The sequence below is a fragment of the Rhinoderma darwinii genome, chromosome 11 (genome assembly GCF_050947455.1).
Source record: "Rhinoderma darwinii isolate aRhiDar2 chromosome 11, aRhiDar2.hap1, whole genome shotgun sequence".
In the NCBI taxonomy this organism is placed as follows: domain Eukaryota; kingdom Metazoa; phylum Chordata; class Amphibia; order Anura; family Rhinodermatidae; genus Rhinoderma; species Rhinoderma darwinii.
In genome coordinates, this window is record NC_134697.1 from 71693046 (window position 1) to 71720735 (window position 27690).

Consider the following 27690-nt stretch of genomic DNA (forward strand, 5'->3'; position numbering starts at 1 on the left):
ATATACATATTCAGTATTGGCGTGGCCGTAATAACCTGCACAATTTTTTTTTGCATCATTTGTGAGGTGTACGTTAAAATAGAAACTTCTTTCTTTCACTTATTGTGGTGCACGAGGTGTGATGATGAATTTAACCTCCATGTGCCTCACATTAATAGTAATTAACCCCATCATGTACCTCACACATTAACCCATTATGACTGAGAAACATGATGGGGTTAATTACTATAAATGTGCAGCACATTCAAAATTGATCACACCACGCGCCTCACATTTTTTTTTATTACTGTTGGCAAAGCATTGTTTTGGTATCGAAATCGCAATACTACACGAAGTATCGATATCGAAGTCCAAATACTGGTATCCCTAGTCACGAGCGGGTGCTAATTTCCGCAACGTGACGGATGCATCTGTCAATCTACTCGAGAACAGCATCAGTAGCACGGCTGCCATACTCAGCCAGGCTACTGTCGGTATTGAAGAGAACTCCAATTCTGGCATTTAACCCCCCTTAGATGCCACAGTGAATGGCGACCGTGGCATTTTAGGTATTTGACAGAAGGCAAGAGCAACTGCGGGTCGCCGATGGATTACCATGGCAGCCGGGGGCCTAACAAAGACCCCCAGGTCTGCCATCAGTAACTGCCTATAAGGCCACAACAGCAGCATTGCCTATTAGTTTGCATGTCCGTGATCCAGCGCTCACCGAAGCAGTCAGTCCCGCTGACCTGACAGATTTGGCTTTGAATGCAAGATACAGCTTATATTTATGAAGGATAGATAGAAGCTGTATCTCAAAAAGTAAATTTAAAGAGGCTCTGTCACCACATTATAAGTGGCCTATCTTGTACATAATATGATCGGTGCTGTAATGTAGATTACAGCAGTGTTTTTTTTATTTAGAAAAACGATCATTTTTGACGGAGCTAGGACCTATTTTAGCTTTATGCTAATGAGTTTCTTAATGGACAACTGGGCGTGTTTTACTTTTTGACCAAGTGGGCGTTGTGGAGAGGAGTGTATGACGCTGACCAATCAGCAACCAATCAGCGTCATACACTTCTCTCCATTCCTTTACACAGCACATAGCGATATACTATATCACTATGTGCAGCCACATAAACACACTATAACATTACTGCAGTGTCATGACAACAAATATACATTACCTCCAGCCAGGATGTGATGTCTATTCAGAATCCTGACACTTCTGTAGCGTCTCTGTAACACTGCTGTAATCTATATTACAGCGCCAATCACATCATGTACAATATAGGCCACTTATAATGTGGTGACAGAGGCTCTTTAATTATTATTATTATTTTTTAAAATAAAGCCCAATTCACTTTTGTTCAAAATATATTTTTAATATATATCTCTATCTCCATTGGGGCTCCTTTTGCATGAATTAATGCATCAATGTGGCGTGGCATGGAGGCGATCAGCCTGTGGCACTGCTGAGGTGTTATGGAAGACCAGGTTGCTTTGATAGCGGCCTTAAGTTTGTCTGCATTGTTGGGTCTGGTATCTCATCTTCCTCTTGACAATACCCTATAGATTCTCTATGGGGATTAGGTCAGGTGAGTTTGCTGGCCGATCAAGCGCAGTGATACTGTGGTTATTAAACCAGGTATAGGTATTTTTGGCAGTGTGGGCAGGTGCCAAGTCCTGCTGGAAAATGAAATCAGCATCTCCATAAAGCTTGTCAGCAGAAAGAAAATTTCCTGGTAGACTCTGCGCTGACTCTGGACTTGATATAACACAGTGGACCAACACCAGCAGATGACATGGCCCCCCCAAACCATCACTGACTGTGGAAACTTCACACTGGACCGAAGGCAACCTGGATTGACGCCTCTCCGCTCTTCCTCCAGACTCTGGGACCTGGATATCCAAATGAAATGCAAAATTTACTTTCATCTGCAAACAGGACTTTGGACACTGAGTAACAGACCAGTCCCTTTTAACCCCTTCAGGACTGAGCCTGTTTTGGCCTTCATGACGCAGCCGATTTTTCAAATCTGATATAGGAAAGGAGAAAAAGAGGGAGGAGGACAATGGCGCTCTTCTAAGGTAATATTGTATGGTTTACGGGTAAAAAGCAAGACGGTGAGCTAGTTCACTCACCTGACAGTGTTCTGCAAATGTAGGCACAACACTACTACTTTGCGTGGTGGAGATTGAGGATCATCATGATCATCGTACGTGTCGGCTGCCACCTGCTGCTATCCCACGGGTGAAAAACTCTATGCCCGGGGAGACAAATACAGGAAGTGGAGGACAAGTTGCAGCTTTCGGGACACGGCGCCTCACCGGTAAGTACTCAAACAAAATATATATTTCAGTATAATTATTGCAATTGACACTACGCCTTTCAGGACCGGACAGGTCCCTTCCTCAGGTTCATATGGCAATACACAAAGGAAGCCTCATTTTATACACGGAAGAACCGGGAAAAAAGAAAAAAAATTTTCAAGGCTGACCGTGACACCTCAATTTTGAAAAAAGCATCTATAAAAAACGCAATGCTGCGTGAATAAAATGAAGTTTAGCATATTTCGATCAAAGCAGAACAAATATATATAAAAGCACATTATTGTCCGGCATTAGCGGGAGAAATAAAATTTAGCATATTTCTTTAGAAGTATGTAAACATAACAGAATATTGGGAAAAACGATAAGAAGACTTCCTCGCTCCGTTATAAATCAAAGTTGGGTTTGTACTGCTTATTTAAAAAAAGAATGTGTACCTAAACAAAAACCATAAATATATAATATCTATGCATAGTATTGGAATACATTATATAGATATGAGGTTGTCACAGTATTATCGCTGATATCCATCATTAACGTTGGTATTTACACCACTCAAAGTTTTGACTATAGGGTGTATTGAAAGTAAAAAGTCAACAAAAAATGTTTTAATCGCCCTTGGTTACACTACCTTGCTGAGTCAACCAATGGTACTATATTGATTTTTATATACTATGCTGTACTAAGGATCGGGTATGATTATAATTTAATTTAACAGATGTTCTCAAGGGTCCCATTAAGCTGACCGGAGAGAGACCTGAAATTTGTATATCCAAAAGTGAGAATCTATTAATGGCCCCTATGGGGATTTGTTCCAATGGTGTAATCTTCACCTCAAAACGTCCCCCGTGATGTTGGTATAAATGTCTAGAGACACTATGTTTCAGGAAGTGAATATTTGTATTGGACCTATGCTTGTTGATTCTAGTTCTCAACATTTGTTTAGTCCTTCCTATATACTGCAGTCCACACACGCATTCAAGGAGGTACACCACAAAATTGGACGAACAATTTAGGAATTGCTTTATTGGGAATATTTCTCCCGTCATGTTGCGTTTAGATGTCAATTGTCTGTGCTGAATATTAGCACAGCGTTGACCCCTAGCAATGTTGAGTACATCCTATGGGATTGAAATGTCAAATGATGGGTTTTTTAAATATGTATAAAGTCCACCTCTATTCTTTTAGAGGGGGGGGGGGGGTGGCTATTACTATACATCGCAGGATTCTCCATACTGACCTTTGTTAGTTTACTGGGAAACCCTTACTCCTCCGCTCTTTTTTTCAAAATTGAGGTGTAAGGGTATTTTCACACGATAGCAGGGATTTACGGCTGAAATGACAGACTATGTTCAGAAGAAAACAGCTGCCTCGTTTCAGACGTAAATGCTCCTCCTCGTAATATACGAGGCGTCTGTGACGCTCGTGTATCTTGAGCTGCTCTTCATTGAGTTCAATGAAGAACGGCTCAAATAACGTTGCAAAGAAGTGTCCTGCACCTCTTTGCCGAGGCAGTCAATTTACGCGTTGTCGTTTGACAGCTGTCAAACGACGACGCGTAAATTACAGGTCGACTGCACAATACGTCGGCAAACCCATTCAAATGAATGGGCAGATGTTTGCCGACGTATTGTAGCCCTATTTTCAGACGTAAAACGAGGCATAATACGCCTGGTTTACGTCTGAAAATAGGTCGTGTGAACCCAGCCTGACTGTCAGCCTTGAAAAAAACGTTCTTTTTTCCCGGTCTTTCCGTGTATAAAATGAAGCTTCCTTTGTGTATTGCCGTATTAACCTGAGGAAGGAACCTGTCCGGTCCTGAAACGCGTAGTGTCAATTGCAATAAACTGAAAAATATACTTCGTTGGAGTACTTACCTGTCAGGCGCCGTGTCCCGAAAAATGCAACTTTTCTCCTCCACTTCCTGATTTTTGAAATCTGACGTGTTACTTTATGTGGTAGTAACTTCGGAATGCTTTTACCTATCCAAGTGATTCGGAGACTGTTTTCTCGTGACATTTTGTACTTTGTTAGTGAAAAAATTTGGTCTTTTGGAGCTCAAATATAGCTGAAATGGTTTTCGGGTGCCATGTAGAATTTGCAAAGCCTCTGAAAGACCAAAACAGTGGAAACCACACAAGTGAACCTATTTTGGAAACTACACGACTTAAGGAATCGATATAGGGGTTTAGTGAGCATTTAGACCCCACAGGACTTTTGCAGACTTTATCAGAATCCGGCCGTGAAAATGAATATCAACATTTCTTAAATGTTTAATTTTTTCAATTTCACGAAGGATTGCCGTTTTAAATTCTTTATTTTTCACTGTGCCCACCGTGCAAGTTAATTAATGGTATATTGTAATAGTTTGAACTTTTACAGACACAGCGATACCAATTTTTTCTTTTTTTTTCTTTTTTTTTTTACATTACTTTAGAGAAAATTTGGAAAGGTTGTGTTTTTTTTTTTTTTGGACTAAATATTTATTACATTTTTTTTTCACTAATAATAATTAACTTTTGTTTTTACACATTTTATTAGGCCGCCTAGGGGACTTGAACCAGCAATCAGTAGCTGGTACAATACACTGCAATACTAATTTATTACAGTACATTGTCATTTTTAGCATTGTGAGAAACTAGAAATGGACCGCACAATGCACAATATATACGTTGATCTTAGCCGCTAGGCATAATTTATAAACATGAACATGAGGTTCTTTGTTAACATTTTGATCAAACTCTATAAGCCCACTTGCCACTTCACGGCGACCTCTTTCAAAGTGGGTCCCTACTCTATAGGTTGCAGCACCGCATGGCGGCCACCGCAGCACCGCTCCTGCAGAGGGAGCAACCCAGGGGCCCTAAAGCACCAATGCCATCAGACCGTGCCAAGGCTCTTTGGCTCTGGGCCACGTCCCCCCACAAGTGCAGCACTACAGTAACAGACGCCATGCCACAGCACCACAATGTGTGAACAGATGGAATGAGCTCACCTTACCGTGCGCTCCCAGTGGCCAACTGGGAACACAAGCAAGAGCAGAAACACTTGAGGTCATTCCTGAATTAAAATGTGCTTTTTTTTTTTTTTTAAATGAATGCAGTGCTGGTGCCAAGTAAAACAAAAGAATTGAGGTGGACAATTGTTGCTGTGTGTTTGTGCAATAAAATCACTTTTTTTTTTATAAAATTAATTTTATTTTCTGTGTCACCATATTCTGAGAGCCATGACTTTTTTTTTTATTTTTTTATTTTTCAATCAAGAAAGCGGAGTAAGGCCCCATGCACAAGAACGTAAAAACGGCCGTAATCACGGGCCGTAATTACGGGCCCATAGACTTCTATTGGCCACGGGTACCTCCCCGTATGCTTACAGGAAGGTGCCCGTGCTGTTAAAAAATATAGAACATGTCCTATTTTAGGCCGTAATTACGGCACGGGCAAACCCATAGAAGTCCATGGGGCTCCCGTAATTACGGGAGCGTTGCTAGGCGACGTCAGTAAAGTGTCACTGTCCGGGGTGCTGAAAGAGTTAAACGATCGGCAGTAACTGTTTCAGCACCCTGGACAGTGACTACCGATCACAATATAGATAAAGCTGTAAAAAAAAAAGGACGTTCATACTTACCCAGAACTCCCTGCTTCTTCCTCCAGTCCGGCCTCCCGGAATGACGTTTCAGCCCATGTGACCGCTGCAGCCAATCACAGGCTGCAGCGGTCACATGGTCTGCCGCGTCATCCAGGGAGGTCGGGCTGGATGTCAAGAGGAAAGTCACCAAGACCACGGCCGGGTAAGTATGAATTTATTTTACTTTTATCTTGGAAAGGGCTGTCCCTTCTCTCTATCCTGCACTGATAGAGAGAAGGGGCTGCCGATTACTGCAGTGTAATTTTGCAGCGAAAACGTGCCTGTGAATACGGGTGACACCGGACCCGTATTTACGGGCTCGGGTCCGTAAATACTGGTGCAATATGGGTCGAATACGTGTGACCAAGGACCCGTATTTACGGGAGGGAAAAAATACGTTCGTGTGCATGAGGCCTTAGGGCTTGTTTTTTGCAGGACGGGTTGTAGTTTTTATTGGTACTGTTTTGGCGTACATGCGACTTTTTCATCACTTTTTATTGTATATATTGGGAGGGGTGGTGACCAAAAAAATAGTGATTCTGGCTTTTTTTTTTTACTTTTGAGGTGTTCATCTTGCGGGAAAATAATTTTATAGTTGGGGTCATTACAAACGTGGTGATGCCAAATATGTGTTTTTTGTTTTTTTTTGTGTTCATTTTTTTTTCCTATAATAGACTTAGAGGCTCTGTCACCACATTATAAGTGGCCTGTCTCCTACATAAGGAGATGGGTGCTGTAATGTAGGTGACAGCAGTGCTTTTTATTTAGAAGAACAATCTGTTTTCACCACGTTAGGAGCAATTTTTAGCTTTATGCTAATTACTTTCTTATTTGCTCACATGGTTGTATTATGGCTCAGTTTTGTATGGAGCCAATATTGGCCTTCGGTTCAAGTGCATGGAGCCCTTAATGTACCTATAAATCCGGCAGAAGAAAAGTTGCGCCATGGCATCCGTGAATTGCTATACAGGCTCCTCCGGGTGTTTTCTGATGCTGTGCTATCCTCTCCTATAAGCAAAGCCTTTAGAAGATAACCCTAGAAGCTTTGCTTATAGGAGAAAATAGCACCGTATCCTAAAGCACCCGACGGAGCCTGTATAGCAGTTCACTGAGGCCATACAGCTGCATACTAGGGAACTATATGGCCTATATGCACTGCCTTACAGGCTCCATGCACACGACTCTTATATGTTCTCTAAAAACTGCCTGTCCTGATCCATGCCAGTTTACATGTTGCCCTGATCTTGGCTTCTGTATGACGGCTTTCCTGAAACCACACTCCATACCTCAGTCACGAGGTTTCAAGGTGAAGGATGCATAATCCCTTGTGCTTCTCTGTCTGCTGGATCCCTTGTACTTCTCTGTCTGCTGGGATCCCTTCTACTTCTCTGTCTGCTGGGATCCCTTCTACTTCTCTGTTCTGCTGGGATCCCTTCTACTTCTCTGTTCTGCTGGGATCCCTTCTACTTAGCGGCCAGCAGACAGATCTGTAACAACTTTTTGTTTTCTGCTCCTGCTTTTATGTAAGAATAAATCTAAACTGCGGGATTTCTTTGTCCTCTTTAGTAGACTCCGCTATTCTGTACACTCTTGGCTGATATTTTGCTACTAAAATGCCCCATAATTATTATGATTTGTGTTGCATTACTTCTGATCCCACTGTTCTTATACATAGTCAGAATATTGTTTTATTTTGAAACAAAGCTTGCTGGGGAATTCAATATGAATTTGTAGTATTTTCATAGAATTCTCACCTGTTACAGAAGGGCTTGTTCATTTGGATTAAGCTACCGAGCATCAATGAGAAGTGTTAGGACATGGCTGCTCCTTTGATTCTGGATGTATGTTCTTAGAGTTGGATAAACCGGTTGGAGTAGTTTCAGATGTTGTTCATCTGAGTTTTTATGATTTACTGCGCAGGAACAATTGCAGAGTTGAATGGGTTTTCTGTACCCATATAAGACAATACTTGAGGGGTGGCAGATCAGCATGAATAAATGACTCTATTATAATTTTACTACCTACCAGAAATAGAGAATTGCTGTACCCTTGTGTTAGGAATGGATAATGAAAATCCAATGATGACCATTTAAACTAGGATCCTTTTAGTATGAAGGAGCATGTGCATGTTGCAGCCAGTTTAATAAGGGTCGGTAAGAAGACTTTTTTTTTTTTTTGCAAATAAAAATTGCCAGCTTTTCCTTTTATGTTGGTACATGCGTTTTAGTTATGGTGTCGCTTTGTAGTGTTTTTTTTTTTTTTTTTTTTTTTTTTTTTTTAAATATGTTTTAGTAACTGCATTTTTACATGGGTTTTTTTTTGTGTGGTGAATTTTACGTCAAATGTGATTTTGTCATTCTTTTTTGCGTCTTTATTTTACGCCGTTTACCACATGGTATAAATTAACAATTTTATTCAGCGGGTCGTTAAGATTTAGTCGATACTACATTTATATAGTGTTTTTTTTTTTTTTTTTTTATGTTCTACTACTTTTACACCGTAAACACTTTCTTTTTTTTTTTCTTTTTTTTCAGTTATTTGTTTTTGTCTCCATATTTTAAGAGCCATAACTTTTTTTATTTTTTTATAAATAGTTTAAATATTGTAATTGCTTTAACGTTTAGGTAGTTACAGACGCAAAGATACCAAATATGTGAAACTTTTTTATTTCTTTCTGTTATCGTAATAAAGCATTTTGTAAAGGGGAAAAAAAATGTTTTTTTTATTTTTTGGTCCCACTCTCCGATCATTTGATCTCTATTATAATACACTGCAATGCTTACATGCTGCATTGTGCCTGTCAGTGTAAAACTGACAGTCATCTGTTAGGCCATGCCTCTGGCCTTTGTTGGGCCCCCGGCTGCCATAAAAACCATCAGGACACCTGTGATCGCATCACAGGTGTGTCAATAGTGTGAGAGGGAGCTCCCTCTCTCTAAAACTACTGATTGGTTAAACGGGCAGGATCGATACTGATTATGATCCCACCTGCTAGAGAAGGCCTGCTCCAAGCCCTCCGCTATCTACGGTAGCTGAGAGCAGGGAGCATTTACTCCTTGCAGCGCCGTAAAAATGCGCTGCATCAGAATAAAGCCCTTTAGTGACCGCCGTAAAAACACCTATTGGATGGTCACTAATGGGTTAAACATAAAACACATTGACACATGCATTTTTTGGATCAGGCAAAAAAAACAAACTATGAATGTCTATGGGAAAAAAACATGCCACCGGCTACTTGAAAAAAATGACAAACGAACGCCTTGCTGCCCTCTGCAAAAAAAAGTCACTGATCCCCAAAACAAATGCAAGACCAGAACAAAAATGCAACGTAAAAGACTGTTTCTGCATCCAGTATTTCACCATTGACATCGAAAAATGCCGCAAAGAGGTGTACCCGAGGCTCCCTGCTCACGTGATTTTGTTGCAGATTTTGAGCATGCTACAAATAACTCTATTCAGACGAATGGAACTGATTTTTAGTCACAAAGTTCTGCAAAAAAAAAAACACGTAGCGTATGTTGGGGGACTAAGGTTGGATTCACATGCAACAGATTCTATCGCAGAAATTTCTGCTTCTGAAAATTAGTTTTAGCATTTTTGTACATTTGTTTTGTCATTTTACTTGTTCATTATTTTCCCAATTTTAATGCGCTGTGGAATATGTTTGCACTTTATAAATTAAGATCATGATTTACTATAACGTAACCGTAAAAAATGACCAGTGTATTTTAGGTAGAGATCGGAATTGTAAGCCTATATACGAACATTTTTGCATACCGTTTGTGTTTCAGAGATGTGGGTTGTGCCAGAGTCTGAGATTTTCACTATGGGATTGTGGTCAATCAGCATTGGAGCTCTTGGGGCAGCAGTAGCTGGGATTATTCTAGCCAACACAGACTACTTCCTCCCTACAACGGAGAAGGCTACCTTGGAATATTTAGAAGATGCAGAACTGAAGTCCATATCAGATGGTAAAAATGTCTTATAGTACTAATACCAACAGAATCAGAAACTGGGGAATTATTCAGTCTAGTCTTAAAGAAGACATGTCTGTTTTAGTAAATTTTTGCATGCCCCATTAAATGACAATTGACGACCCATCTATTTTTTATTTTTTTAAGGACACTACGTTGTGCCATTCTTCTGTTATTTCTGCTGGAAATGTTTGAACAAATTGACAAGTTTCTATTCCCCTTGTCAAATTGGCTTCTCCCTGTACATTCTGACACTGTTCCTTCATTGTTGAGAAAGAATGTAATGGGCTGATGACAGATTGATTGCGTAAACCAGTTAATGGCATGTAGGGTTGGGATCTTTCCTAGTGCCAAGCAGGGCTGCTTTAACACATTGTTAGGCGCAGTGCAAAGGTTTCATGAGTGCCACTTCCCTGAATAATGTGAGCTGTCTTTCAATGTTTACATAGTCAATTAAACATCATATTAACACACTATATCTATTTAGATACCTAAATGTGAAAGATTTTAACTCACAGGTGATGTCTTCTCTTATTGACGTTGTTCACTCTCCCTTTTCTTCTCTATATGGCACAGTCCGCCATGAAGGTTTCTTCCAGACATCTTTGGCTTCTCGCGTTTCCCGCACCCTCCCCAGCTATTCCCTACCTTCTAACCAAACTCCCCAGCCTGCTGTTACCCCCAATGCTGTACATGTTGCTGCCTTATTTGTCCCCATTGCTGCCCCTGATGTAAGTACAGTGCCCCCAAATACTATACTTCAGTAATATTGATCCAAAAAAAAAAAATCCAGCAACAGAAATATAGGTGCCAACAATAATCACCCCCAAAATAGATATACAGCCCCACACTGTATAAAGTGACCCCCTTTGCGCCCCCTAGTATTAATGTTCACTTTGTGCCTCACACAGTTAATGGTCCCCTTTTGTACCCCCACACATAGCAATAAAGCCCCCTTTTGTGCTCCTCCCAGTAATAGCCGTAGCCCTGAAATGAAGAAAAATTATACCTAACCACATTCCTATGAGCGAAGCAGCTGGGGCCTCTTCTGTGCCAGGCCGCTTAGAGTACAGGACGGTGGCGGCCCGGTGCAGGTGGCGTGATGACTTCACTGCATTGCGTCATCTGTCCTGGTCCTAAATGTCTGTGGCCTACTCTAATGGCGGGGATTGGAGTCAATGGCTTCCTGCTCAGCCGTAGCTTTCAACTGTATCCGTGTCCTGAGGTCACAGATACAATTTAAATTGATACCACCAATAAGAGGCCTGGTGAAGAAGAATTGTCTGCCCTGTTACAGCTGCCCTGGTGCTAAGGCAGACGTTTTGGAATTCTAATCCCTCATCCGAGCCTTGACGGCATGCAATATGACTAAATTATTTTAACTTCCAAGTTTCCTAAGCTTCTCCAGATGTCATTTACATATATGTATGAATGTTAATAATAGCATTGGCAATATATGCTAGATATACTACATAGTCATTACTCTAATCAAATTAAATTAATAGAAATAAATGTGTGTGTTTGGTTCTATTATATATTTCAGGCACGACACTAGGAAGATCAAGATCATTGTGTAATAAATATATAGAGAGAGCAGTTGACTATGATAAGTAGACTCTGCTCTTGCCTTTCTCCAATAGAATCAAGGATGTTCAAAGCGAAAGACCTCTGGGAGAAGGATGGAGCAGTGATCATGGCTGTGCGTAGGCCTGGATGTTTTCTATGCAGAGAGGTAATTCAGCATAATGAAGACAAAATATATTGTCCACCATTGAACTTTAATTAACAGACTAATTTACTGGATGTCCTCCTTTAAAGGTTGCAAATTTGCCCAGATGGCAGTGTAATATTGTCTTCAGTCACCTATTTCTAACCTGATAATATGCATTGACTTATATAGGTTGTGTTTTTTGTTTTTTTTTCACGCGATTCATTTTCTAGAAATAGCGCCACACTTGTCAATGAGTTGTATCTGGCCTTGCAGCTCAGAAACCGTGCTACTCTATCCCAATTGAGTGGGGCAGACTCAGCCCTTGGGTCTTTCCACCAGAAAAAGTTAAGGCATATTACTAGACTTTTCAAGCTAAGTAACTATGTAATGTCAAGGGTTGCCAACAATCCTACCAATATTCCCCCACCACTAAAACAGAATACAAGAAGGAGGATGTACGAGTGAGCCCAGGGGACCCTGGTCATTTGACTGTATGTGGCCCAGATAGTTCTTTTGGCGACCGTGCTAAATATTCAGGATCATGGTAGGACCTGCATTTCTCTTCAGCAATGCGTTTTTCTTTGTTTTGCATGTTTTTATTTTTAAGAATTTGTAAACCTACCTGCACAATGACTTTTTCCCACTAGTATTCTAGAATTAGACATGTGGAAGATCTTACGTTTTTTTTTTTTTTAAAGTCCTGAGATTATGTAAACTATAAGGCACATCATCAAAAGTATGTCAGAGATTTCTTAACAGTGAAAAGGGAGGCAATTGAATTACGTTAATTCTTAACTTGAAAGACTGGTGTGAACTTTTGAAAAGGTATGTAGAGTGAACTGCCTAACCAAGACTTGTAATAGAGGAAAGTGTGTGTGTTTACTAGGAAAATGTATGGTTTCTAGTGGTTTGAGTGTATAGTCCAGCTTGACTGCTTCAGGTAATATGTCTTGCTCTATTGCAGGAGGCCTCAGAGCTGTCTCAACTTAAACCCGAGCTTGACCAGCTAGGAGTCCCACTCTATGGTGTAGTCAAGGAGAAGATTGGAACTGAAATTGAGGAGTTTCAACCTTACTTTAAAGGAGACCTTTTTCTTGATCAAAAGGTATTAATGTTTTCCTATTATTGGACTATTTTTAGCACGTGTTCCCACTATATATAAAGTAAAAAATAATATCAAATGGGTTGTCTCACAAACACAACCTCTGTCCATATGCCCTATGGGCCAAAGTGGAGAGTCTCTTACAAACAGCTGCTCCCGCTCTGGTTGTCTCGAGCCATCCATCTGTTACATGGGCATCTAATCATCTGAATGACCGCCATGTAGTACTAAAGGGAAAAAGTATAGCTGGTGGAAACATGCTGTCAGAACCTTGGCAGCTTCCAGACAAACGCTTCAATCTATTTCACAAATGGTTTATTTTGTATAAGTAATGTAGCTAAACTGTCCAGGGTCTATAATGCATTCTTTGCAGGAACTGTATTGAGTATGGGCCTCTGTGTAGCAGGCAGCTATTGAATCTAATAATGAGCAGCTTCCTAATGTAACATTATAACCAGTCCCTGAACAGGGGTGTAACTAGGAAAGACTGGGCCCCATAGCAATCCCTCCCGACAATGAACGTTTATCAGTTCTGTGTGCAATGTAAAAATACAGCTAGGCTGCCAAGTGTACTCAAATTAACCTTTTAGTTACAGCGTTACGGAAATTGTAACAAACGGTTAAGTACGGATACTATAACCGTTATCACTTATGTTATTTGTCATAATAGTTATAAAAAAACAAAAACTGACCCGACACTTAAGGCACTAGGACACACCCCTTGCAGATAGTGCCGCACACTGCCCCTTGCAGATAGTGCCGCACACTGCCCCTTGCAGATAGTGCCGCACACTGCCCCAAACAAATAAACCTTATACTCGCCTAGCCCCCTTCCGACGACGAAGGGAGCTGTCCAACCGCTTCCTCAGCAGCCTATGAGACGGGACACTTGTGTAGGCAGTGTTGATCCAATGATATCTCTCTTGTAGAGATGCAGCAGATAATTGGTTTTCTCTGTAGCTTTTCACCAGGATTGCTCCCACTTATCAAAGGTACGATTATACCGCTTGCCTATAATTATTGCGTTATTGGAATTAAATTATGAAGTTGTGGAAATAAAAATTGGGATGTGTTTTGTTTTTTGTTTTTTGCCTTTGTTTTTTTTTTTAGGTTTGCCATTTATATAATACAGCTAGTACGTTTTTGGTACAAAGGTGACGTGCTAATTTGCAAATTATAATATATTTGTGTTTTTCTTAGTATTTTAGTTTTCTATTTTTATCTTTAAGTGATTTCCCAGATTTGTGCCTTTTTTTTTTTTTTTTTTTTTTTTTTTTTTTTTTTTTTTTTTTTACTAGTCCCACTAGGGGACTTCATTATGTGATCGTCCGATCGCTATTCTAATACACTGCAATAATTCTGTATTGCCGTGTATTACTGCCTGTCTGTGTAAAACGGACTGGCATCTGCTAGGCTATGCCTCTGGCATGGCCTAGCAGGCATGACCTGGAGGCCTTTATTAGGCCTATCTATCTCACCCGTTCGATGCAGTGCCGTAAAAAGGTTTCTGCTTCGGAATAAAGCCCGTTACTGGCTGCCGTAAAAACACTATGGGGCGGTCACTAACGGGTCAAAATATCAGGGCTTTGAAAAACACACGACATGCAGGTGTTTGTTTGTTTGTTTGTTGTTTTTTTTTTTTTTGTTTATTTATGCAATGTATGTTTTTGCATACTAAGCATTTTCATAATAAAGTTCTATAAAAATGTTTCATTTTAGCACTGCTGCTTCTATGTATCCACGTTACATACCTGCATAATGTTGCTAAAAGGCAAAATCAGTCAGTCAACTGACAGCTGAGCTACAGCAGCTCCTTTGTACCTCTGACACACAATCTGTGGAAAAATCTGTAGTGTATACAACCCAAATCCAGCCGAATATTCATACTAAATAGTGTGAGTATTTTCGGACAGATTTTCCGCTCCGGAAAATGGCCGCTAGAAAAATGGAAAAAGCCTATACTTACCTCTCTGGGCGTTGCCATAGCAACATGTCCCTGCTCTTCTGGCTACTCTGTGTCCAGGCGCCGTCCTGTGATATTTCACCACAAGCAAGTGCTGCAGCCTGTGGAATTTGTGGCGAATACGCAGCATAATCGCAACAAATTCCACAAGCAATGACGTTTGTTGTGGAATTTGACCCCCCCCCCCCCCTTTGAACTGAATGGGGAAATTATGCAACAAATGTACAGAGAACTTGCAGCATAAATTGACGTGCCGTGTGTTTTTTTTGTTTGTTTTTTAATACAAACAGCAGGTCAATTTCTGCACATTTTCTGTGTAGTTTTTTTTTCCCAGCGTGTGGATGAGGTTTGTTAAAATCTCAATCACTTTGCTTTTACTGTAATAAGCTGCAGATTTTCCACCCGCAAGTCTAGATGGAAAATTTGCATCGTACACTCAGTGTGAACATACAATGCATTCGGAAAGTCTTCAGACTCAATTTTTTCACATTTTATGTAGAGGCCTTGTGCTAAAACAAAAAAAAAACAACAAGGTTTTCCCCCCATCATTCTGCGCACACAATACATCATAATAACAAAGTGAAAACAGAATGTTAATAATCTTTGCTAGCTTTTTGAAAAGGGGAAAAACTAAAATCTTGCATTGACATAAGTATTCAGACCCTTTACTCAGTACTTAGTTGGAGCACCTTTGGTAGTGATAAGTCTCCACGCTTCTTGGGTATGATGCCACAAGGTTTGCACACCTGAATTTCTGCCATTCTTCCCTGCAGATCCTCTCAAGCTGGATGGGCACCATCGGTGGACAGCCATTTTCATTTCTCTCCAAAGATGTTCAATTGGGTTCAAGTCAGGGCTCTGGCTGGGCCACTCAAGGATATTCACAGAATTGTCTCTAAGCCACTTCTGTGTTGTCTTGGCTGTGTGCTTGGGGTCATTGTCTCTGGAAGGTGACCCTTTTGGCCCAGCGTGAGGTCCAGAGCATTCTGGATCAGGTTTTCATAACAAATATCCCTGTACTTTGCTTCATTCATCTTTTCCTCAACCCTGACCAGTTCCCCTGTCCCTGCCGCTGAAAAACACCTCCACAGCATGATTCTGCCACCTCCATGCTTCACTGTAGGGATGGTATTGGGCAGGTGGCGTGCAGTGCCTGGTTTCCTCCAGACATGATGCTTAGAATTTAGGCCAAAACGTTTATTCTTGGTTTCATCAGATCACCGAATTTTGTTTCTCAATCAGCCCTATAGGTGCTTTTTTTTTTTTTTGTTTTTGTTTTTTTTGCAAACTCCAGGTGAGCTTTCATGTGTGTCTTTTACTGAGGAGAGGCATCTTTCTGGCCACTCTGAAATAAAGCCCAGATTGGTGGGGCGCTGCAGTGATGGTTGACCTTCTGGAAGTTTCTCCCATCTGCACACAGGATCTTTGGAGCTCGGCCAGAGTGAACATTGGGTTCTTGGTCACCTCTTACCAAGGCCCTTTTTCCCAGATTACTTAGTTTGGTGGGGTGGCCAGCTCTAGGAAGAGTCCTGGTTGTCCCAAACTTCTTCTATTTAAGAATTATGGAGGCCACTGTGCTCTTGGGTACATTCAGTGCAGCAGAATTTTATTTTTTTCTGCCCTTCTCCAGATCTATGCCTCCACACAATCCTGTCTCTGAGCTCTAGAGGCAGTTCTTTCTTCCTCATGGCTTTGGTTTTTGCTCTGATTTGCATTGTCCACTGTGAGACATTATAAAGACAGAAGTGTCTCTTACCAAATGTCCAAACTAATGCATTTACCATAGGTGGACTCCAATCAAGGTGTAGAAACATTTCAAAGATCTAGGGAAATTGGAGGCCCCCAGAGCTAAATTTCAAGTGTCATATGTCCATGCGAATTTTGAGTTTTTCATCTTTAATAAATTTGAAAACAGAATTTCAGATTTGTTTTTTGCAGTTTGTCATTATGGGGTATTGAGTGCAGAATGATGGGGGGAAGAACTTGACATATGTGTATTTTTTTTATTTCAGCACAAAGCCTCAGCATAACAAAATGCGAGAAAAGTGAAAGGGTCTAAAGACTTTTTGAATGCACTATACCCTAATACCGATCAAATGTAAGTTGGTTAACTTAGATTTGATCGGTATTCGGGTTAGATTGTATGTCAGAGTCTGACCAGTTCGGCTTTCAACAGCGTTATGCAGCTTCTGTATATAGTGGATACATAAAAGCTGCAGCAATTAAACAAACAGAACGATTTTTTTAATAGAACTTATGTCCGAATGCGAAAACACATACATTACATAAAAAAAAAAAAAAATGGCATTAAAGGTTTTCATCTTGTGGCTATTGTATGGTAGGGTCTTTCTACGTGATTTGTTAGCAAGACAATGCGACATGTCACACGGGTAGAAATGTCCGACTGTGGTTGGAAGCACACGACCAAGAATTCCAAGCACTTGGTCGAATTAATCAAACTGAGCATCTGTGGGACCACCTCGCTTTGTCTTATTCGCTCTATGGATCCTCCCGCCACGCACCCTCCACTAAATGTGCAGTCTTCCTCCTAACACGACTAATAGATAAGATGGAGATTGGTCATTGTATGTCACTCTTTAGAAGAACACCGGTGGCAAAGTTATTAACCTGGGGAGGAACCAGCAGGCTTAAGACCTTTTTACGTGGGCCAATCATCGGGCAAACGAGCGTTCAATTGAACGTTTGTTACCGATCATTGCCTTTGTAAACAGGGCAACTGTCAGCTGATGAACGAGCCAACACCCTTTCATTGGCTGATCGTATCGTTTATGCAGCAGAAAATAGTCGCCTTGTCGGAAGCACATCTCCCTGATATACCGCCAACATGATGGAAATACATGGGGACAAGTGATCGTAGTAACGATTGCTTGTCCCAATACATTAGTGATTATACATAGCTCCCTGAGAAAAACGCAAACTAACTGATGAACGAGTTGTCTCGTTGATAGTTGCTCGTTGTTACGGCCTAAATTGGCTGATGTAAAAGGACTTTTGGGCTACATGCACATGATATGGAAATGCTGCAGAATTTCTGTAAGGCCTTGTACTACTAATTATACTCGGTTGCGCCGCTTCAGCTGTTTGTAAATCCTAAAACTATAGAGCATGCTTAGAGCATTAAGGTAATAAATATCAGATTGGTGGGGGCAGGCTTGCCTTAGCATAGATGGCACCTCGTGCAAAATTTTCTTTCGGCACTCCACCCTATCATAAAAAAAAATGCCCCATAAAAAAGTATAATGCCCTTTTTTAGTCGTCCCCCCCCCCCCACCACAGTATTATGCCACCTTTTGTTTCCCTCTCTTGTAAATACTGCCCCCTGTAGATTGTGTCATACAGCCCCCTCGTCCCTCTTGTAGACTGTGACCCCCAAACAAATCCAACAAAAAAAAATTTACTCGCCTAGCGACGAAAGGAGCTGCTTCACAACGCCGACAGGATCCTTGCATAGGCCGGAGTGATCAGTGGCGTCATCATTCTGGCCTGCGTAGGGTTCCTGTTGCTGCACCTGTGAGGCAGTAGGCGGAACGGCCTGTAGCCTATGGCAGAGTAGGGAGATGCCTCCCTGCTCTGTCATAGGATTCAATGGTATCTGTGTCCTAGGGACGCAGATACTATTGAATATAGCGTCGCTACCATTGTAGCAGACCTAGCGGTGCCACCGGACATGGGGGGGAACCAGTCCCAGTGGGCGGCACGGCTATGGCTGCTACACCGGTTGTTAGGCCACTCCGCAGAGAAGGATCGCCCGGGCGGAAAGGCAGCTGCAGTGTCACCGGGAACTTCACAAGCAGGGGAAGGGAGCCAGTGCAGTGCAGTGCCTCCTTCCACCTGCTGGACTGATGCGCCCTGTGCAATGGCATAGGTCGCACACCCCAAAGGCCAGCCCTGTGGGGGTCAGCTGCTGGGATACCCACTGGTCACTAGAATGGGCTCACCTTGACATTCCTGGAAGCCGTATAGGAACTGAGCGGTAGTGCGCGTGCTCGGCCACCGCTTCATCCATTTCTATGGGGCTGCCGAAGATGGCTCTCCGCAGCCCCATAGAAATGAATGGAACGTGGGTCAAGCATGCGCACTACCGCCCCATTCCTAAGGGGCTCCCAGAATCCGCAAGGTAAGCCCGTTCTCATGATATGTGGGGGTCCCAGTAGCTGGGCCTCCACCGACCAGATATTTATCACTTATCCTGTGGATAGGTGATAAAAAAAATTGTTTTGGGAAAACAAAAATTTGTAGAAAGGAAAACTGAATCTATACTATATTTTTATGTTCTGATGTAACAAAGAATTTTCTGTAGAGTTAGATGTCTATTCAGCAAGTAATATGCATATTTATGTCTTCAGATGGCTTCTTACTAGTATCCACTTCTGTATGTTGTATTCTTTCAGAAACGCTTTTATGGACCCCAGAAAAGGAAGATGATGTTCATGGGATTGATACGGTTGGGAGTATGGCAGAATTTTCGTCGAGCCTGGAAAGCGGGCTATGAGGGAAACCTGGAAGGGGAAGGTCTTATTCTTGGTGGCGTGTTTGTGATTGGCACTGGGAATCAGGTAACTAGCATTGGAATTGATACAACTATTGCTTATTTGGTTTCAGAATTCTCTTTGCATTTTGCATGTTAGGATTTGTTCACGTCTGCGTCGGGACGTTGTTCATGGGTTCCGTCTGAGCTTTCTGTCAGGGGAACCCATGAATGAAATCGAAACGGAAACCAGTTCACATCACCATTGATTTCAATGGTGACTGATCCGGTGCAAATGGTTTCCCAAATGGTTTCTGTTTTGACGGAATCAATAGTACAGTTGTCTGTACAATGCGACACATTACTTATACACTAACTTAATTTTTTTTCTAGCGACACATTAGCTTTAACCCTACACTAAATAAAATAAGCCTTAAAGAGGCTCTGTCACCAGATTTTGCAACCCCTATCTCCTATTGTAGCAGATCGGCGCTGCAATGTAGATAAGAGTAACGTTTTTTGTTTTTTTAAAACGAGCATTTTTGGCCAAGTTATGACCATTTTTATATTTATGCAAATGAGGCTTTCTAAAGTACAACTGGGGTGTATTGTGTTCGTTACATCTGGGCGTTTTTACTTCTTTTACTAGCTGGGCGTTGTGAATAGAAGTTTATGATGCTGAAGAATCAGCATCATCCACTTCTCTTTGTTAACACCCAGCTTCTGGCAGTGCACAGACACACAGCGTGTTCTCGAGAGATCACGCTGTGACGTCACTTCCTGCCCCAGGTCCTGCATCGTGTCGGATGAGCGAGGACACATCGGCACCAGAGGCTACAGTTGATTCTGCAGCAGCATCAGCGTTTGCAGGTAAGTAGCTACATTGACTTGCCTGCAAACGCCGATGCTGCTGCAGAATCAAATGTAGCCTCTGGTGCCGATGTGTCCTCGCTCGTCCGACACGATGCAGGACCTGGGGCAGGAAGTGACGTCACAGCGTGATCTCTCGAACACGCTGTGTCTGCACTGCCAGAAGCTGGGTGGTAACGAAGAGAAGTGGATGATGCTGATTCGTCAGCATCATACACTTCCATTCACAACGCCCAGCTAGTAAAAGAAGTAAAAACGCACATACACAAGACACGCCCAGTTGTACTTTAGAAAGCCTCATTTGCATAAATATAAAAATGGTCATAACTTGGCCAAAAATGCTCGTTTTTTAAAAAAAAAAACGTTACTCTTATCTACATTGTAGCGCCGATCTGCTGCAATACGAGATAGGGGTTGCAAAATCTGGTGACAGAGCCTCTTTAAGGCTTATTTTATTTAGTGTAGGGTTAAAGGTAATGTGTCGCTAGAAAAAAATTTCAGTTAGTGTATAAGTAATGTGTCGCATTGTTCAATTTTTTTTAATTTTTTCACGAGTCAGGAAATATTATAAATTAGATTCTAATTTATAACATTTCCCTGTGCTGGTCACTAGATGGAGCAATTCCCAAAATTGCAGCATTGGCATGTGGTAAAGCAACCACATTGCTTTATGCTGCAAAATTTGAGAATACACACTCGCTCTAGTGAGCTCACAGAATCCCCCCTCCTTTATCCTGGCTAGTGCCTGGAGAAAGGAGGGAATTGAACGGTCAAACCTCCTACACTGTGTGTCGCCATTTTTTGAGCTAACACACAGTGTAGTAGGTTAACATACAGTAGTAAACACACAGTAAAACACGTACATACACAGACCTAACTTACCTGCTCCTGTCGCTGCCGCTCCCTCCGATCCGTCTGCTCCCTCCGCTCCAAGTGCACAAGTCCGGAAGCCGCGACCGGAAGTAGTAATCTTACTGTCCGGCCGCAGCTTCCGGTCCACAAGAAAATGGCGCCGGACGTCGCTCGGCCGAAGACCTTCAATTTGGACTGTGTGGGAGCGGCGCATGCGACGTTCCCACACAGACGGCATACAGCATAGTGGATGGAACGGGCCCTGTTCGCGTTCACTATGGGGCTGTATGTGCCGTATTCCATGTCTGTATGTGTCGTTAATCGACACATACAGAGATGGAAAAAAAAAATGGCATAGACAAGAAAAAGTGAAAAAATAAAAAAAAGTAAAACACAAACACACAAATAACTAAAACATTTTTTAATAAAACACAAAGCAAATTGATATAAAAAAATTTTTTTTTCGCGACACCCTTCCTTTAAAGGAAAACCTAATGAATGGTACAATAGATGTTGCTTGATCATTCCTTTCATGGTGTCTCTTACTAATTTGAGCCTGGAGTAATGTATGGCTGAGAGAGTGCAGATACTACAGTCTTCCTTTTTGTAATTTATTGTATTTTTACAATTTCTAGGGAATTCTCCTTGAACATCGTGAGAAGGAATTCGGAGATAAGGCAAACTTGACGGCTGTCCTTGAAGCTGCTAAGAAGATAAACAGGAAGACTGAAGTCCACTAAACTTTTAGATAGTTGTTGATAGTTTTCCACATAAAGTGGACCGGCAGCAGATTGCAATTACATGAAAACACAAAATTTTAGCTGTTAAACACAATTTTTTTTATATTGGTAATGATAATAGAAGCACTGTTGTGGTTTTAGTAATGACACATTAAGGGAAATTTATCAAGAGCAATATATATGGAAGTGGCTCGTAGCAGCCAGATTGCCTTTTCCATGTTCTAAAGGACAACTGAAAATTGAGTTGGAATGTGATTGTGGTTTCTATGGGCGACTGCTCAAATTTTTTTCCAAAATACCTTGTGTGGAAAAATCTCCCAGATCCCATTTCCCTTTTTCCTGTCACCACAAGACTAGATGCCATTTTTACACAATACCTGGTATTTTATTATTTTTTTTTTTTTTTCATTCTACCTGATTTTGAGCACTTTACATGCTATTCCTATGCAATTACATGGCTCCAACATCAGTTCAGCTACAATAAAAATAAATGTTCTCTCGTTGTAGTGAGTGTAACGCTTTGTACCAATAGTGTTTAAGCTTCTAACCAGGCTTTTATATATAGATATAGATCTAGATAGATTATAGATAGATAGATAGATATGGCAGGGCCTAATGGAATAGCACTTCAGCCCCCTTCAGGGTATTTTTCATCTTAATAACCAGACACGGAGATGACTCGAGGACCACATTGGATGGTACAGTTGCCAAAGAATCTGGTGTACATGTCCTATTAGAAAAGGAGTCGTGCACGAGACTCTTCAGGTATCATATGGTTGCCCTGCCAACCATAGCACTGTGCCTCCTGCGTCTTTCTATGCCTTGTCATATCAGGTGGGAGAAAAAAAGCACTTTAAGACATACCGCCTTAATTTTTTAGGCTATTAAAATATTTTTGTGGGTGTTTTTTTCATTGCGTCTCAAAATCCATTCAAATTTTTATGCATAAAAATATTAAAAAAACACTTGCAATTGCCATGGTCAACTTAGGGTAACACCTTTCAGAACAAATATTGCAACTTTTTTTTAGATTTAATCATTTATGGTGGTTTTTTTTTGTACAGTTTTGTCTTTTGAACATTATTTTTTTTTTATTTTTTAAATGACTAGGTCTACAAAAAGTCAGACAATATAGTTAGAGCACGTTAACATTATCATAAATATCAAAACACACAAACTTGGCCAGTTGTGGAAAAATGCTGCAAAGTAAAAATGCTTTTAAAAGAAATGTTTTAATTGAATTTTGTTAATTGATAAAAAAAACCATAAACGAAGTAAATGAACAGATGAGAAATCTAAATCAAATCGATATTTGGTGTGACAGAAATTAAAGCAAATTATGGGGGAAATGTTCAATAATTTTTTTTGCCAAAATTCATTCGTAATACTTTTTTATTTTTTTTTCTTACACACCGTTTTACCAGAGAAATGCAACTCAATATTTATTGCCCAGATTCTGCATTTTTTAGAAATATCCCACATGTGACGCTAGTGTGCTTATGCAATGAAGTACCGGCCTCAAAGCAAAGGAGCACCCAGTGAATTTTGGGGCCGCCTTTTTTTTTTTTAGAATATATTTTCGGCACCATGTCAAGTTTTGAAGAGGTCTTGTGGTGCCAAAACCGTGGAAGCCCCCCAAAAGTGACCCATTTTGGAAACTACACCCCTCAAGGAATATTTCTAGGGGTATAGTTAGCATTTAGACCCCACATGGTTTTTGCAGAATTTATGGGAATTATGCTGTGAAATTGAAAATTGAAATTATTTTTTTCTAATAAAATGTAGTCTAAGCAAATTTTTTTTTTTTTAATTTATACAATAAAGGAGAAAAAGCACCCCAACATTTGTAAAGCTCTTCTGAGCACTGCAATACCCCATATGTGTAATAAACTGCTGTTTGGACACGGCACGGCTTAGGACGGAGCGCCATTTGACTTTTGGAGCTCAAGTTTTGCTGGAATGGTTTGCAGCGCCATGTCACAGTTGCAAAGCCACTGAGGGGCCAAAATAGTGCAAACCCTGCAAAAGTGACCCCATCTGGGAAACTACGCCTCTCATGGAATTTATCTAGCGGTACAGTGATCATTTTGACCCCCACTGGGTTTTTTGCTGAATTTATTTGGCAGTGAAAATTAAAATCGACATTCTTTCTACTAAAATTTTGCATTTTTTTTTTTATTTTCAAAAGGAATAAAGGAGAAAAAGCACCACAACAATTGTAAAGCAACTTCTTCAGAGTACGGCAATACCCTATAAGTGGTCATAAACTGCTGTTTGGACACACGGCAGGGTTCAGAATGGCAGGAGTGCTACTGGGCATGTAGATTTTGGTTGATTGTTTTTGGGCGCCATGTCGCATTTGCAGAGCCCCTGAGGTACCAGTACATTAGAAACTCCTGAGAAGTGACTCCATTTTGGAAAGTATACCCCTCAGGGTAATCCTCTAGGGGTGTAGTGAGCAGTTTGATCTCACAGGTGTTTTCATAGATTGTATTAGAATGAGGCAGTGAAAATAAAAAAACTATTTTTTTTCCCAAAAATATCTAGTTTTGCGCCCAATTTTTTTTTTCACAAGGAGTAATAGGAGAAAAAACAACACACAATTTGTTACCCAATTTCTCCCGAGTACGCAATACCCCATGTGTGGCCCTAAACTGCTGTTTGGTCACATGACAGATTTTAAAATTAAAGGAGCGCCATTTGGCTTTTAGAGCGCAGATTTTGTTGGACTGGTGTACAGGCGCCATGTCGCATTTGCAGAGCTCCCTTAGGTATCAGAGTAGAGAAGTGACCCCCCATCTTGTAAACCACACCCTCAAGGTATTTATAATTTGCCTGGACATATGACAAGGCTTAGGAGTCAAAGAGCAAATGCGCATGTGAGGCCTATTTTGGTGATTTTCACAGCATTGGCCCACAATTGAAGGTCTCTGGGGTCAAATAGTAACCCACATTTTGGAAACTGCATCCCTCAAGGCATTTTTTTTAAGGAGGGTAGTGAGCGTTTTGACCACACAGGTTTTTGGTTTTTTTTTTAATAGAAATTAATGCTCAGTGGATGGTGCAAAGTGAAAATTGCAATCTTCCACTGATATGCCATTTTAGTACACAATATATTGTGCCCAGTTTGTGCCACTGAAGATAAATACCTCAAACTGTTAAGCGGGTGCTCCCGGGTATGGCGATGCCATATATGAGGACGTAAACTGCTGTTTGGGCACACTGCAGGGCTCAGAAGGGAGGGAGAGCCATTTGGCTTTTGGTGCTCAGGTTTTGCTTAATGGCAGTTTCAAATGTGGGGGCATATATTAAGCTGTGTGGGGTACATCAGGGCATAATAAGGGTATAGTAATGCATTAAATAAATAATAATCCGCAGATATGTGGCCAGTGTCGCACTGCTAAATGGCACCCGCTCTTATCCGCTTTTGGAACACTGTACATTTTGCATCGCCATATTCTGAGAGCCAGAACTTCTTTATTTTTTCTTCACCGGAGCTGTGTGAGGGCTTATTTGTTGCGGGACAATCTGTAGTTTTAATTGGTACCATTTTGGGGTACATGTGATTTTTATTTTATGTCTTTGATCACTTTATCACAAAAACAAGCAATTCTGATGTTTTTTATTCATTTTTTTACGCTGTTCGCCATGCGCTATAAATGGCAATTTTACTTTATTCTGTGGGTCAATATGATTGTGGCGAAGCATATCTATATAGTCTTTTACATGCAACTTTTAGATCCCTTCTTTTATTCTGTTTTGGGAGGGGCAGTGACTAAAAAAACAGTGATTCTGGAATTTGTTTTTTATTGATTTTTTTTACGGTGTTCACCGTGCGGGTAAAATAGCGTGATATTTTTGTAGTTCGGATCATTACGGACGCGGTGATACCACATATGTGTACTTTTTTTTTTTAATGTTTACCGTTTTTTTCCTCTAATAAATGAATTATTGTGGGGAAAAAGGCTGTTGTATGTATATATATATATATATATATATATATATATATACATACATATATTTTTTTTAACGTGAAACATTTATTTATTTTTACTTTTTTACAACCTTTATATTAACCTGTTTAACTTTTTTTTTTTGTGTCCCACTAGGGGACTTGAAAGCATGAAGCCCTAACCACTATTCTAATACACTGCACTACCTACATAGTGCAGTGTATTAGAGCTGTCAGCTATTCACTGACCGCAAGCCTATTAGGCTTTGCATCCTGGCAGGGCCTAATAGGCTTCTGTACTAGGAAGCCATTGTTAGGCTACAGTTGCCATAGCAACCATCGGTACCCCAGTGGATGCCGATGTTTGCCATTAGCAAGCATAGGGTGCGATTATCCACCTAGATGCAGCGATCTCTGCATCTAAGGGGTTAATCGGCCGGATCGGAGCCCAGCTCCGGTCCTGGCTGTTAGAGCAGGATGTCAGCTGTGACAAACAGCTGACACCCGCGTCCATAGCAACCATCAGGGTTGCCGATAGGCTAGAAACCACCTAGATGCAGCGATCACTTTTGATCGCTGCATCTAAGGGGTTAATCGGCCGGACTGCCGATACAGCTTCTGAACCAGCTCCATCGCATACATATTCTCGAGCTGTGATTGGTCAGTCTGCTGTGATCCATGATTTGGTTTATACTCTCGACTTGACCATTAGACTGAGGATGATAGGCCGAGGAGAAGTCCAATCTCACATCGAGAAGTTCGCAGAGGGCTCTCCAGAAATTTGAGGTGAACTGAACCCCCCGATAAGAAACTTTATGAAGACGCAAGCCATGCAGGCGGAAGATATGTAGGATTTGCGAGTTGAGGAGCAGAATTTAGGCCGGTTAGCGGAATAAAATGTGTCATCTTAGAGAACCGGTCCACCACCACCTAGACAGAATTGCATCCTGCTGGGGGAGGAAGATCCATGACAAAGTCCATTGCAATATTTTGCCAGGGAGCGTTAGGCACAGGCAGAGGGAGCAGGCTGGCAGCATTGGAGTGGGTAACTTTATTAGAAGCACAGACCGTGCAGGAAGAGACATAGTCCACAATACCTTTGGGCAGCCTGGGCCACCAAAAATGATGAGCTATCAGGTCTCGAGTCTTACGGACACCAGCGTGCCCAGCCAGCTTGGAGCTGTGTCCCCAGCAAAGACTTCTCCTGTCTGACAAATGAATAAAGGTTTCCCCGGAGGGTTGTCTCCCCAACCAATCATAGGCGCTGGAATTTTTTGGCTTCTGGGGACACAAGCACACAAAATGGCCTCCGAGGCCGCAATACAGAGTCCCGAAGTGCATCTGCGTTGTCTCTCCTGGACTGACAATTTGAGCTGGTCCACTTGCATAGGCTCCTCTGGTAGAACAACTGATGAGGGCAGCAGAGGTTGCTGGAAAGTAGGATCCAGCCTAGGGAATTTTCTGTCCCAGCAAACCCCTTGGGACCGGCCTTAACAGTTATGCTGCTAAAATCCACAACAATTATCTCAAATTGACTATGAAAGCAACTACTGACTGATCGTTTCCCAGGCAGCAGTGCAATGCTTCTGTGTAATGCATTGACTTGCACAGTCCCCCAGAGTAAGAGGTACTTTTTGGAGATTAGGGACTCCCCCCTATTAACTTCAGATCCACTACTTTGGAATATGGATATGGTTTGTCCAAAACAGACAACGTCATTAATGGGAAGATACCCAATATGTGGTGCTAAATTCGTTGTCTCATGAAAACAACCCCTGTCCATATGCCCTAATATGGCATACGGACATCATAGAGGGTGGTCGTCGTTGTATTACTGGCCGTGGCTTCCTCCAGGCAAAATCAGCCTTTGGGACGCAATTTTTTTTTTCGTTTTTTTTTCATCTCCACATTTCAAAAGCTTATTTATTTATTTTTATTTATTAATATAGCTGTATAAGGGTTTGTCTGTTGCGTGATGAGTTATATTTTTTAAAGGCACCATTTTTGGGTACATATGTATTGAACAATTTTAATAAATTTATTGAGGGGCGTAATGGAAAAAACCCGCAATTCCGCCATTGTTTTTTGCTAACTGTT

At 41.2% G+C, this 27690-nt stretch overlaps 1 protein-coding gene across 3 annotated transcripts in view; it reads left to right on the forward strand.

The window, feature by feature from the left end:
• Positions 1 to 22141, forward strand: part of PRXL2A (peroxiredoxin like 2A) — a 28535-nt gene extending 6394 nt beyond the window's left edge. For all 3 annotated transcript variants that reach the window (XM_075842796.1, XM_075842797.1, XM_075842798.1), the window contains exons 2-6: positions 9732 to 9911; positions 11555 to 11646; positions 12590 to 12730; positions 19103 to 19267; positions 21537 to 22141. In XM_075842796.1, the coding sequence (XP_075698911.1) occupies positions 9734 to 9911; positions 11555 to 11646; positions 12590 to 12730; positions 19103 to 19267; positions 21537 to 21641 (681 nt within the window). In that variant the 5' untranslated portion in view covers positions 9732 to 9733 and the 3' untranslated portion in view covers positions 21642 to 22141. The remainder of the gene's footprint in view (positions 1 to 9731; positions 9912 to 11554; positions 11647 to 12589; positions 12731 to 19102; positions 19268 to 21536) is intronic.
• The last annotated feature ends 5549 nt before the right edge of the window (positions 22142 to 27690 follow it).